The 13,527-nt window shown below is 52.2% G+C and overlaps 1 protein-coding gene across 1 annotated transcript; it reads left to right on the top strand.

Moving 5' to 3' along the window:
* Positions 1-453: 453 nt before the first annotated feature.
* On the top strand, positions 454-3,786 carry ISLR2 (immunoglobulin superfamily containing leucine rich repeat 2). The gene has a single exon (XM_075535654.1). The coding sequence runs from the start codon at positions 454-456 to the stop codon at positions 2,680-2,682; it is 2,229 nt and encodes a 742-aa protein (XP_075391769.1). The 3' UTR covers positions 2,683-3,786.
* Positions 3,787-13,527: the final 9,741 nt, after the last annotated feature.

Below are 13,527 nucleotides of genomic sequence, written 5' to 3'. Positions count from 1 at the left end.
CCAAGGTTCCTATGTATTGTGTGCGGCCTGTATGGGAGCGTGTACTGAGTGCTGGCTGCACGTGGGACAAAGGGAAGAAAGACATCTGGTCACAGACAAAGAGACCTTTCCGCAGATTCTTGTCAGGGGCCGGATCAGGAATCTCCCAAACTGAGAGGGGTCGCTCTGCGAGCCCCTGAGCCTGTGGAGGGGTTAGTACTTGGAGGTTCTTGGGGAGGGAGGCAGGGTGGGTACTTAGAGGTATGGGGCTGCTTGAAAGGTGGCCAGGGAAAGTGAGTATATATGGCCCCAGACTGTTACTGAGCTCCAGCAGTGTCCATGAGAGGATTCACCGCATCGGAGAGGCTACTTGAACTCTGGGAGGCTTTAGAGAGGCTTGCATAGGGTGGGCTTCATAGTGGAGGCGAGTCACCTTTTGGCCTCTCACTCCCGCTTCCATTTGCAGGAATAGCGATGGCGTCCCTGAGGGCCCTGTGGCTAGCCTGGGCGATGCTCCGCGTGGCTGGAGCGTGCCCTGAGCCGTGCGCCTGCGTGGACAAATACGTCCATCAGTTTGCGGACTGTGCCTACAAGGAGCTACGAGAAGTACCCGAGGGGCTGCCTGCCAACGTGACCACGCTGAGTCTGTCGGCTAACAAGATCACCGTGCTGCGGCGCGGAGCCTTCGCCAACGTCACCCAGGTCACATCTCTGTGGCTGGCGCACAACGAGGTGCGCACTGTGGAGCCGGGCGCGCTGGCGGTGCTGAGCCAGCTCAAGAACCTCGACCTGAGCCACAACCTCATCTCCAGCTTCCCATGGAGCGACCTGCGTAACCTGAGCGCTCTGCAGCTGCTCAAAATGAATCACAACCGCTTGCGCTCGCTGCCGGGCGACGCGCTCGGCGCGCTGCCGGACCTGCGCTCCCTGCGCATCAACAACAACCGCCTCCGCACGCTGGCGCCCGGCACGTTCGACGAGCTGAGCGCGCTGTCGCACCTACAGCTCTATCACAACCCTTTCCACTGTGGCTGCGGTCTCGTGTGGCTCCAGGCCTGGGCCGCGAGCACCAGGGTCTCGCTGCCGGAGCCCGACTCCATTGCGTGCGCCTCGCCGCCCGCGCTGCAGGGGGTTCCGGTGTACCGCCTGCCCGCGCTGCCCTGCGCACCGCCCAGCGTGAGTCTGAGCACAGAGCCCGAGGCACCCGGCCACCCTCTGCGAGCCGGACTGGCCCTAGTGCTGCACTGCGCCGTCCAAGGCTACCCGGCGCCCCGCCTGCAATGGCACCTTCAGATCCCTGGTGGCACTGTAGTCTTAGAACCGCCGGCCCTTAGCGAGAAGACAGACCAGGATGGGGCGGAAGACGGGGAGGGGGAAAGGGATGAGGATGAGCCCATGCAGACCGAAACCCCAACTCCGACTCCCCCGGCACCTGCTTGGCCCGCACCTCCAGCCACCCCACGCTTCCTGGCTCTTGCAAACGGGTCCCTGTTGGTGCCCCTCCTGAGTACCAAGGAGGCCGGCGTCTACACCTGCCGTGCACACAACGAGCTGGGCACCAACTCGACGTCACTGCACGTGGCGGTGGCAGCATCGGGCCCCCCTAAGCATGCTCCTGGCACGGGGTCCGAACCTGTGGGGCAGTCCCCAGGCTCGGATCGCAAGTCCACCGCCAAGGTCCGAGGCAACAGCGTCCTGCCTTCGAAGCCTGAGAGCAAAACCAAAGGCCAAGGTTTGCCCTGGGTCAGCGTCCTTGGGGAGACGGAGGTAGGCTTCCCGGAGGAGGAGGGAGAGGAGGCCGAAGACCAGGTCCCTGCGGACCCCGCGGAGGAGCAGCGCTGTGGCCAGGGGGACCCCTCGCGGTACGTGTCCAACCACGCGTTCAACCAGAGCTCCGACCTCAAACCTCACGTCTTTGAGCTGGGCGTCATCGCGCTGGACGTGGCGGAGCGCGAGGCGCGGGTGCAGCTGACGCCCCTGGCAGCGCGCTGGAGCCCTGGGCCTATCGGAGCTGCGAGAGCTCAGCGGCCTGGGCGGCGGCCCCCGCGCCTTCTTTATCTGTGCCCAGCCGGGGGCGGGGCGGCCGTGCAGTGGTCGCGAGTGGAAGAGGGGGTCAATGCCTACTGGTTCCGTGGCCTGCGCCCTGGCACCAACTACTCAGTGTGCCTAGCGCTGGCGGGCGAGGCCTGTCACGTGCAGGTGGTGTTCGCCACCAAGAAGGAGCTGCCTTCGCTGATGGTCATAGTGGCGGTGAGCGTGTTCCTTCTGGTGCTGGCCACCGTGCCCCTGCTGGGCGCCGCCTGCTGCCATCTGCTGGCCAAACACCCGGGCAAGCCCTACCGCCTGATCCTGAGGCCACAGGCTCCGGACCCCATGGAGAAGCGCATCGCCGCCGACTTTGACCCGCGTGCCTCCTACCTTGAGTCAGAGAAAAGCTACCGGGCAGGCGGCGAGGCAGGCGACGAGGAGCCAGAGGCGAGCCCCGGGGAAGCCCTGGATGAAGACCCAGAGCAGGGGGACCCTAGCGGGGACCTGCAGAGGGAGGAGAGCCTGGCGGCCTGCTCCCTAGTGGAGTCTCAGTCCAAGGCCAACCAAGAGGAGTTCGAGGCGAGCTCCGAGTACAGCGACAGGCTGCCACTGGGCGCAGAGGCCGTCAACATTGCCCCGGAGATTAATGGTAACTACCGACAGACGGTGGGATGAATCATGGGCCCACCCTGCCCTGCCGCCCGGTCCTTCTTCTCCCCTTGGATCCTTAGGAGCAGAAGCCTTGGGCAGGATGCACCATGCCATCCTACTCTGGCACACTTACTCCTCCCCCTGTCACTCACCAACCTCTAGTACTAAGGATGTCTGGTAGGGGGTGGGCCACTGTCATCAGTCCTGGGTACCCATTACCGGTGGCCATTCTCCCAGTGAGCAGAAAGATCGCCTTTCCACCCCAACCCCCCAAGCACGGTTCCTTGCTCCTTTGTCCTCAAATATGTCACTACCCCTACACCCTGGCAGGAGGGGGGGTGGGATCTACAACCCCCCATTGCCACCTCCAATATCACCAGCGGCAGGGACAATCCGGGCAGCTGTCTCTGAGCGCCACCGCCCACCCCACTGTGGGCTCTGGAGCGGAAGGAATTCAGAAAAGACCTTTGGTAACGCTGTGGCTGCAGAGCAGGCGGGAACCCCTGGCAAATGTCCCCAGCACAGAGTGCAAATATTCTTGTCTCCGTCCCACTATTACTGCTATTTCTGGGGCTTGGGGACCTGGTGGCATCTGGGAAAGTGATTTTCCCTTTGATTCCTAATTTATTGTTTGTTTGTTTGTTTGTTTGTTTGAAAGCCTCCCTCCTGACTTCTGGCCCCTTCCGCTCTCCCAGCACTGGCCCTAGCCCACTCTGGCCGGCTGGAGCTGAGCCAGATGCCCAGGACGCCTTTCTGCTCAGTGCTATAGCGTTGGCTTCACATTTTCGTCCTCTTCACAGGCCGTGTTCCCCGGCCTGGTGCTAATAGCCCTCTCCAACATTGGGGTATCGGGGATGTGCAGGAGGAGGGTGGGAACCCGGTTCCCTAACTGAAGCGCCACAGGACTGCGCACCCCATCCTTCGCCCCCCCCCCTAGAGGCTGGGGGCTTGGCTCCGGACCAATTTCACTGTCCTTGTGCCAGGTGCATTGTTCAGGTTGGCTGCAGCTTCTAAGGCCCTCCCGGGCCCAGACTCCGGCCACAGAACCAGGCCCCTAGGAAGCCAACTGTGTCCCCTGCTTGGGTCCCTCGCGGGTGGGGTGCTTGCACAAAGCCCCAAGGGTACTGGCGGGAGCTCGGGTGGAGAACAGCGCTCAGTCCTCGCCACCCCCCACCCCGCCCCTTCCAGGGAGTCCCCTTTGCCCAGGCGTGTTGTCCTAGCTGAGGTGCCATGCAGTAGTGTCCTGTGAAGTGACCCTGTAGTGTAGATGGGGCGGGCGGGCGGACAGACAGGTGGGCGGGGAGGGAGGGTGGGAGGGAGGGAGGTGGAGGGTGGGGCGAGCTGACATGGGCTAGGGTTTCTTTTTTTTCCGTTATCAGAGGGAAGCATCGGGGTGGTGGGGGGAGAGTGGGGGGCTCGAGGCGGTGGGCCGCCCCTCTCTGCAAAGCGCAGCACAAGTGCGGCCCGGGCAAGGCGTAGCCCCTGGAGCCCGCGCCCTTTTCTATATCAGTCCCTGTGTAATCAGTCAATAAACAATCGGGTTGAACTGGCCTCAGCGACTCTTTGTCTGCGGAGCAGGAGGGGAGAAGAAGGGATCCCTGGAAGTCTTTTGTGTGATTTTGCCTCTGTCCGGTCTGACAGTTCTGAGTTTCCCGTGTTTGCAAAACCGGAACTTGCTTTGGTGCTTCCAACTCCTGGGTGGGCGTGGGGGGTGGGGTTACTGAAGGGAGTGGCCAGTGAGTGGCAGAGAGGGAGGGTGGGCCTCTGCACCTCCTGAGCCCCAGGAATGCATGTGTGTGTGGATGTGTGTGTGTTGAGATGTGTGTGTGAGTGTGTTGGGGGGTAGTAGCAGAGGGGTGAGAGTGGGCATCATCTAGTTTCTGTGCCTCAATACCAGCCTGAGTTCTCTGAGCTGGTCGGGGGTGCGGGGAGGATGAAGTCATGGGGTCAAACAGCTGTGACTCCCATGTTAAATCTAAATTACAGAAAGCAAACTCTGGCACTTTCAGCTCGGGAGCTGTATATGTGGGGTGGGGGTGGGGCAGGGACACTGCTCAGGAGACAATTCCTAGACAGGTGGCAGGGGCTGAGTGTCTGTCACTGGTGAGAGCAGACTAGGTAGTAGTTCTAGAAATTAGGTTTCTTGGGTGGCAGGCAGGGGAGATGGGGGCCTAACAGAGAGAATGTAGACTCCTGAGGTGGGACTGAAGGGTTCAGTAGCCAGGGATGGGCATAGAAGAGAGGCATGGAGCAGCCCCTGGGGGAGCAAGTGACACCTTCATTCCTCCCCTCCCTGCTTCCTGCTCCCCCTTTCTCCCCCCACCTCACCCTCTCAGTGGGTATTAGGTCCTCAGACTTGGACCAGTCCAGACTGGGAGGAGCTTGGCTCCTGGCACCCAGCACCCTATCCCAGCCCGAGGCCTGTCTGCGGGGCTGAGGCAGTGGCTGCGACATTAGTGGTCCCTTCATTAGTGGTTCCCCACATTAGTGGTCCCTGGATCAGCCAGACTTCTCAGAAAACATTCCCTTCAAAGGGCTACACCTGATCCCAGCTCAGGCCAGTGCTACAGCCCACTGCCAGGGACCCAGCATCAGAAAGTAAGTCACCTTCTAGGAAGAAGGTGATTTTGTTCTACCTGCAAATGCTGCCCTCGGAGGAGTGGCTGGGAAGGGGCCCAGTTCCCATCATTGAGAATCAGCTCACAGGTCAAGTGAGGCCAGTGACAGCTTGGTGACTTGGGTACAGCTCTGTTCTCCAGTCATGGGTGTCTGGAGGGAGAAGGGCTCCCCCTGACGCTCCCTGTTCTGAGGACTGGGGGCCATCCTGGCAACTTTTAGGGTCTTGAGGGCCTGAAGCTGAGCATTCTGCCCCTTCTTTGGTGGAAGAAGAAGCGCCCCCCCCCAATACCACCACCACCACACACACATACATACCCATTCATTGAAGCCTTGTGCTCCCTGGACAAGACCAGCGCTGGAGGACAGGGATGGCAGGAGCTGGAGGACAAGGCCCAAGAAAATCCCCAAGACACTGCTGACTGCCCGTGGCGATACCAGCCCCCCTGGTTTGATGCTTGTACCCAACAGGCCCCTACCTGCTGGCGCTCCTCCCTATCTCCTTTTATATTTTATTCTTTCCTTCCTCCCTCTCCTTCTAATTCTCCCTCATTCTTTCCTCCTCCCCCTTCTCTCTCTTTTTCCTTCCCCTTCACCTCTTTTTCCTTCCTCAAGGAATCAAGAGCTCAGTGGGGACGGGACCTTGAAGAACTGCTAGTTCAACAGCCCAATTAAGATGTAATTCTTCTCAACAATGTCCCTGCCAACTTGTACCTAGCAAAGGGGAGCTTGCTCTTCATTCCCCCCCCCCCCCAAGGGATCAGTGGATGAACAATTCAAAATATGTCCTCTGGAAGGTAAAAGGAAAGAGAGGAACAATCTAGGAAGCAAAGTTATGGATAGAGGTATAAACATAGATGTGCACTTATGTAAGTATATTAATTCATAAAAATCGAGGTATTGGCCTAGGTACATATATTTATATGGAAATGCATTGAGGAAGTGGATGGACTTTGGGCCTCCGCTCAAGCCCTCCCTCAACACAAGAACACTGTTCTAACAACCTGTGACACTCACCTTCCCGACACGATTGCTGAAGACAAAATGGGTACATAAACAAATGTGGTGAAGAAAGCTGATGGTGCCCGGCTGTCAATAGATAGCGTCTGGGGTCTTAAAGGCTTGAAGTTAAGCAAGCGGCCATCTAGCAGAGAAGCAACAAGCCCACATGGAAGAAGCACACCAACCTGTGCAATCATGAGGTGTCAAATGAATCAGGTAACAGGCACCAGAAGACCCCAAACAAAAAAATATATTGTTGAGAACAGGTGGGGTCAGAGCAGAGACCCCAAACCCATCTGCAGACAATAGGACATCCCCTCACAGAAGGGTCACAAGGAAGGGATGAGTCAACCAGGGTGCAGTATAGCTCTGATGAAACACACAATATTCCTCTGGTTCCTTGAGGCTTCCTCACCCCACCTCACCCCCACTATCATGACCCCAGTCCTGCCTTTCTCTGTGGGCTAGACTGGAGCATGTACACAGGTACAGATAAGAAATAAGCGCTCACGACACACAGAATCCAGGTCAGATAAACCCCTTAGAAGCAGAAGTGGGAGTTGCAATACCAGGAAGGTATTGAGTGTGAGTGAAGGAGGGGAGGAAGGGGGAACCAATAGAAATATGATCAGCACATAATCCCCCTGGAGGGGTGGGGGATGAACAACAGAAACATGGGTGAAGGGAGACAGTGGATGTTGTAAGATATGAAAATAATTATATGTCATTTATCAAGGGGTCACAAGGGTGGAAGGGAGGGGGACAAAAAGGAGCTGACACCAAGGACTCACATAGAAAGTAAATGTTTAGAAAATGATGATGGCAACAAATGTACAAATAGGCTTGACACAATTGATGTATGGCATGTTATAAGAGCTGTAAGAGCCCCCAACAAAATGATCTTTGTAAATGTCCTCTGGCTTCCACTCTGATGGCCTGGCAACCTTGTGAACCATTGTGGAAGCCTTGAGCTTGACCCCCAGTTCCCTTCTTCCCTCCCAGACCCCAAAGCTGCCCGTGCTGTGCCCAGTTACTGAGTGCCCGCTGTGTGTGTCAGGTGCTCGCTTAGCAGTCTCCACTTTACTCTGTCCTAACATTTATTTGAACGCTAGATATGGGAATGAAGTCTAATAGGTGGGGGAGTGTGTGTGTGTGTGTGAGAGAGAGAGAGAGAGAGAGAGAGAGAGAGAGAGAGAGAGAGAGAGAGAGAGAGAGAGAGAGAGAGAGAGAGAGAGAGAGAATGTGTGTAAATCGTTACTGGGGGACCTGGAAAATGGTCAGAGAATGTAGTCTGACAGGAGTAGCCTTGGAACTCAGCACAATTGATCGGGATCAGTCATTACTGGAAGCTACAGAAACCAGATGTCCAGGATGTGGCCTTGGATCTGATTGGAAACCTGTCTGCAGAAAGGTGGATTGAAAGGAGCAAGCACCCCACCCCCATCCTCTGCGGACTCTCGTCTGAAGCATCGTGGAAGGGAATGAGAAGCTTCTTAAAGATCATTAGAGGAAGTCCATTAGACAAGAGGACAAAGGGAGGCAGGGCTTCTTTGGGGACAAAGCAGCTGAGGCTTGCAGCCCTCTGCTCCCTCGCCTTGTGTCCAGGACACAGCCCTCCATCTAGGACGCTAAGTTGGAGCAGGAGAAACTTACATCTCTAAAGACTGATCCCTAAGAGTTTGGACTGTTCCTCCCAGATTGGCATGCTAATCTCAGTTGTCCCTCCTGGATCTCCAGGGGATTAGTTTTTGTGGGTGATGCAGTGTGCTATCGCTGCTTCACCCCAGACTTGTGAACATCAGAGCCCCAGTGGGATGCTCCAAAGAGAGAGGGGGGGCCTTCTGTCTGCACCAGAAGCGATGTCGCCTGCCGAGGAAGAACCCCGATAGCTTGCAGGCTGGGCAGGAGAAGCTGGGGGAACGGGTCCATTCAGGGAAAGGGGCAGACGAGAGCCAAGCCCAGGTATTAGAACGAAAGAAAGGATCGCAGCGAGACATTACATGGCTGAGTTTGACCTAACGAATACTCAGACCCTGTAAACCTCCAATGCGATTATATTGACCAGCAATTTTGCTGGAAAACTGGAGATGGAGAGAGCTGGCCAGGTTCAGTTGTAATGTGTCAATTCATTGATTGCCTTTGAAACCCACCCATCACATATCTGTGTTCAATGCCTAGATTGTGCCTTGGGAGTCAAGGGAGAATAACATGATCTTGAATATGAAAGATCTGCTTGTGACTAGAATTTAAAAGCGATTGGATTACAAAATGCCTCGCAATGGAAGTGGCTACTGCCACGGAGGCTTGATAAGCATTGCTTTTCAAGGAGCCTCTTAAAGATCCCATGATGGGGAAAAAGTAAAACCAATCTGTGGGGTTACATGGCTTGGGGTTAAATTTCTTTGTCTCATCCCTGGATGGACTCAATAATGTTAGTACTTTGAAGACAGTTATGATTTAAAAAAAACCTGTGCTAATTGTGCGTGATTTGTCCAGACACGTTAATAATTAAATTGAAGCCTGCACAGAACAAGGAGAATAGAAGTGTTTATAATATTTCTCCCAAGTGTTTATCGTTTCAACATGGCCCCTGGAGAATTAGGAGCTAATTTGGTTTTGGCAAATTGGACACATTTCCTCTTAGCAACGCTCCAGTAAACTGGTCCTGAAATTCAGTCTAAAAACCATTCAAGGCAGCTGACCATTTACAAGAGAAACTGTCGTGAGCGTGGAGCACAGGCTGTGATCTGGAAGGTCAATAGTTTGAAACCACCAGCCACTCTGAGGGAGAGAGAGGAGGCTTATCTGCCCCTGGAAAGAGTTAGGGTCTCAGAAACTCACATGGGGCAGTTCGACCCTCTCCTATAAGATCACTATGAATTGGTATCGACTTGATGGCCGTGAGTTTGTTTGTTTGTTGTTGACTTTTTTTGTGGGGGGTGGGGGGTGGGGAGAGGCCTGGGGGGCGGTAGGACAGATCTCAAAAAGGATTCTGCTTGCTGTATCAAAATCTCAAAAAAAAAGAATTTTTTTTCTAATGATGAACTCTGATTGCGATTGGGGATGTAAATGGTTAGATACGACCATTTCGGGAAAATATTGGCCACTGTTCACGCAGTTAAAAGCTTTTTATGACTCGGCAGTTTTCTTCCTGTATAAACGAGAGGTCTTTGAGCAGATTGTAGAAAATGACATTAAAACATAATGAAAACTCTCCACAAACATTTTGAAGACCCTTGTATCTATGGCGTGCTCCGAATGAGCTTTTGGTTGTAACGTATATTGGCTACCCAGAACCCACTGTAACTGAGTCGATTTTGACTCATCGTGACTCAGACAGGGTTTCTAAGACTGTAGATCTTTAGGTGAGCGGAGAACTTCGTCTTTCTCCCAAGGAACAGCCAGTGGACTTGAATCCTTGCCCTTCCCCGCGCCCCCTCCCCCATGCTGATCTCACATGCTAACACAGATCCTTATATTGCATATACTCACGTAGCCAGCAAAAAGAATGCTCAGCACAATAATGTTCATAGCGACTTTATGTGCAATTGTCCCAAACTAGAAATGACACAGATGTCCACCAACAGTAAAGACACGAACAAAAACTCCCCAACTCACAGCCATCTAGTAGATGCTGACTCACAGAAATGCTAGGAAACCGAGGCCGTGGGTTTCTGAGAGTTGAAAGCCCCGTCTTTCTTCCTTAGAACGGCTGGTGGTTTTGAACGGCTGAACTTGTGGATGGCAGCCCATCAGGATGCCGTAACAGAAACGAGACTGGATCAGTAAACTGTGGGATATTTATACAATATAGTATTTGCACAAGGATGGACATGGATAAATGACAGCCACACACAACCGCATGGCTTAACTGACATGCTTGGTGAAAGAAGCTGTGTGAGTTCTTTAATGTTGCTGCTCTTTTCTTGTGGTTCAGGAGGCTGTAATTCTGAATTCTGTCGGGGAAGTAGGTCCCCTCTGTTGGCTCTTGTCTCTGCAGTGTCTGCTGCTCAGATCCTCACGTGGTGTCTGCTCTCCTCCATTTGTGCTTGCTCTCGCTCTTAACCTGCTCTTTTAAGCAAAAACTCAGTAGTGATTAGGTTGAGTACACATCCCACACTAAGAACGCCTCCTTCACATAACAAAGAAAACTCCATTCCCAAATGGGCTTCAAGCCATAGCTGTCCATAAGGGTTAAAATCCCCACATGGATTTTGGAAGGACATACCTTAATCCACAACAAAACCCAAACACATAAGAATAGGGAGGGGATGACTCAAACACAGGCCGGGTTAGACTGAGACGTCTGTCCAGAGAAGTAAAACTAGTGACACTTATATGTGTGTGCGAAGAAAAATTTCATATCCAGAAGGTGGCCCAGCCCAGTCCAATTCAAGCCCATGGGTCTGACGCTACCCCGAGCCCTCTTTGGAATCATGCAGCTCCTGGTGGATGAAGCCGGAAGGCGAACTGGGAAGCTGGGAGGTTTCAGGTTGGTGGGTGCAGTTGAGTGGATGTGGTCACATGGATGCAAGGTCTGTAGGAACATGACAGGGTGCTGCAGCTCTCAGTCAACAGGCCACTGGGCTGCTGACCTCAGAGCACCAAATATGATCCAGGCAAGGCAAGCAGGAAGGTGAAGAGGAGCCAGAGAGAGAGAGGGGGCTTCTCAAAGTCTCTCTTCTGAACAGGCCACACCCCAGTGAGGCATCACTAGACTGGAACCTGAGTGATCGGTTGGACTCTGTGTCTACTTTCACAAAGGGTCAAGTTGGCACAAAATCTAACCATCATACAGGTCAGAGGTTCTCAACCTGTGGGTTGTGACCCCTTTGGGGGATCGAATGAGCCTTTCACAGGGTCATCTATAGCTCTTCTATCCATCTCCTGGTGGGTCTATCCACATGAAGATACGCCCACACATGAGTACCCGGCGTGAAGACTGTTACCCATGCTACACCATGCTTCAAGACAAAATTTCATTTATTTGTCATTAGAAAAAAAATATTTCACAAACTACAACTACACATTGTGATTAATCATATGCTTTCATTATGTTCAATTTGTAACAATGAAAATATATCCTACCTATCAGATATTTACATGATGATTCATCACAGTAGCAAAATGACAGTGATGAAGTAGCAACGAAAATAATGTTATGGTTGGGGGTCACCACCACATGAGGAACTGTATGAAAGGGTCGCGGCTGAGGAAGGTGGAGAACCACTGATAGAGATGAAGGGAATTTATGGTGCCTGAAATCAGACAACTGTTGGGAAGTCCCGACGTGGAGGGGACCCCAGGGACAGCACAGGCTCTAAGGCTTGATCCGGGAAGGGCACAGTTGCATGCATAAGTCAGCGTTCATCAGGCTGCACACCTGATTTCTGCACCTCATCCTATTTGCTCGGCTTCAGTGCTTTGACTGGGGAAGCGGCCCTGGGCGAGCAGCCCCAAAGAGTGGACTGTGTTCATTATAGCACCGCATGGTCCCACGTGGTAGTTGCTGGCCACATGTGGCTACTTACATTTAAGTGTTTATTTATTGAAAAAAAAGGAAAGGAAATAGACTAAAACATTTGAAAAAAGAATAAAACATTTGGTTCTAGTCACATTTTAAGTGCTCTGTAACCACAGATTTCTAGTGGCTAGTCTAGACTGGACAGCGGGAGTGTGGTATGTTCCCATCAGCACAAAAATCAGTGGAGGATGGAGACCCTGTGCATATGAAAACCCACCCACTGCCACCAAGCCCATGCCAATGCTCAGCGACTCTCCATCAGGTTTCTGTAAATATTTACTGAGCCAAATAGCCCCATCTTTCCCCCATCAGATGGCTAGTGGATTTGAACCGCTGACCTTGCGGTATAGCAGTACAACAGTTACCTGACCAAGCTGTGCATATTGCTTTTGCTAAATCCCAATTTAGGCTTTTCTTTTAAGAACATTTACAATTCGTTTGAGGATCCCTTTTAACCCAAGAGACTTGGTAAGTGTATTGAAGACAATTTCAGGCGCTTGGTTTTATGTTTTTATGTGGCTGCTGCTTTATTTGGCCTGTGCGTTTCGAACAAAAGCCTAACTTGATTATGCCTGGGTTATGAGCGGGGCATGCGTGGTTTTTATTTCTTGAGTTTTATGGATTTTTTTTTGGTGGCCTAATCAGGGTTCAGGGTTTTTGAAAACCATGTATATGTTGAAAACCATGTCTAATTATTGGGAAGGTGTTTTATATTGTTTGTTTGCTTGTTTGTTTGTTTGTTTGAAACTAGCTGGTGTGTCACAAAAGACTCTAAGTCGATTTCAATTTTATTTGTCCTTTTATAACCACTCAGACCAGTGTTTATCTGACAGGTAAGAAATCTAGAGGGTTCTTAGGGCTGCCGCCCTTTCCCTGTCTGTGTTTTAAATTTAATTTAGAATTATTATTATTTTCCCCTTCTGGAATATACAGGAGCCCTGGTGCCTTAATGGCTAACCAGCCACCCCTCCCATTATGAGTCTCAATCTCAGAGCCCAACAGGGCCAGTCTGTCCCGTCCTACAGAGCTGCTGTGACTCAGAATTGACTCAGTGGCAATGAGGTTGTTGTTTGTATTTGCGGAATGTAAAACAAACAAGGAAATAATACTACAGCGCACAGTCCATTGCTTTACAACCGTGGCACCGTCTCAGTAACCCTCCCCCCGTGCATGTGGGTTTTTTCTTCTTCTATACCATAAGCAATTCCATTATTATAAAACCCTTACGCTCTTATTTTCTATCTGATCCAGAGAGAGCACGTGCTGAAAGTCTCCCACTTGAATTAGAGATTTGTTTTCTCCCCACCCTCTATCAGATACCCTCTGTAAGCTGTACAGATACACGCTGAGGCCGGCCCTTCCCTTCCTGGTGGAGCATGCCGTTTATTACAATGAAATGGCTTCCTGGTCCCCTGGAAGGCTTTTAACCTTGGATTTCATTTGTTTCTTAAATTAATATTGCAACGTTCTCTTTCTTAGTATTTGATGAATGTATCTTTTTTCTATTATTAGATTTCTATTTTTAATCAAATCATTCTCTCAAATGGAGAAGCGTACAGAACAGCCCCAGCTTTGTCCTTGATCGCGAGACCTGGAGCGACCGCCATCAATGTTCTCCCACCTTTTGTCTGATCTTTACTGCCATGTTTTTAAAATACCATGCTTGTCTGCCCCCTTTTCTGCCAGTTTTAGATATTATCCACAGACTTCCTGTGGAAGTTGAAGAA

Source organism: Tenrec ecaudatus, chromosome 17, assembly GCF_050624435.1.
Source record: "Tenrec ecaudatus isolate mTenEca1 chromosome 17, mTenEca1.hap1, whole genome shotgun sequence".
Taxonomy (NCBI): domain Eukaryota; kingdom Metazoa; phylum Chordata; class Mammalia; order Afrosoricida; family Tenrecidae; genus Tenrec; species Tenrec ecaudatus.
The sequence above is the reverse complement of the archived record's forward strand: the minus strand, read 5'-3'. Positions and strand labels throughout refer to the sequence as shown.

What these genes read in the sequence shown, in the direction of transcription:
- ISLR2 (XM_075535654.1), top strand. Translation starts at nt 454, where the DNA reads ATGGCGTCCCTGAGGGCCCTGTGGCTAGCCTGGGCGATGCTCCGCGTG.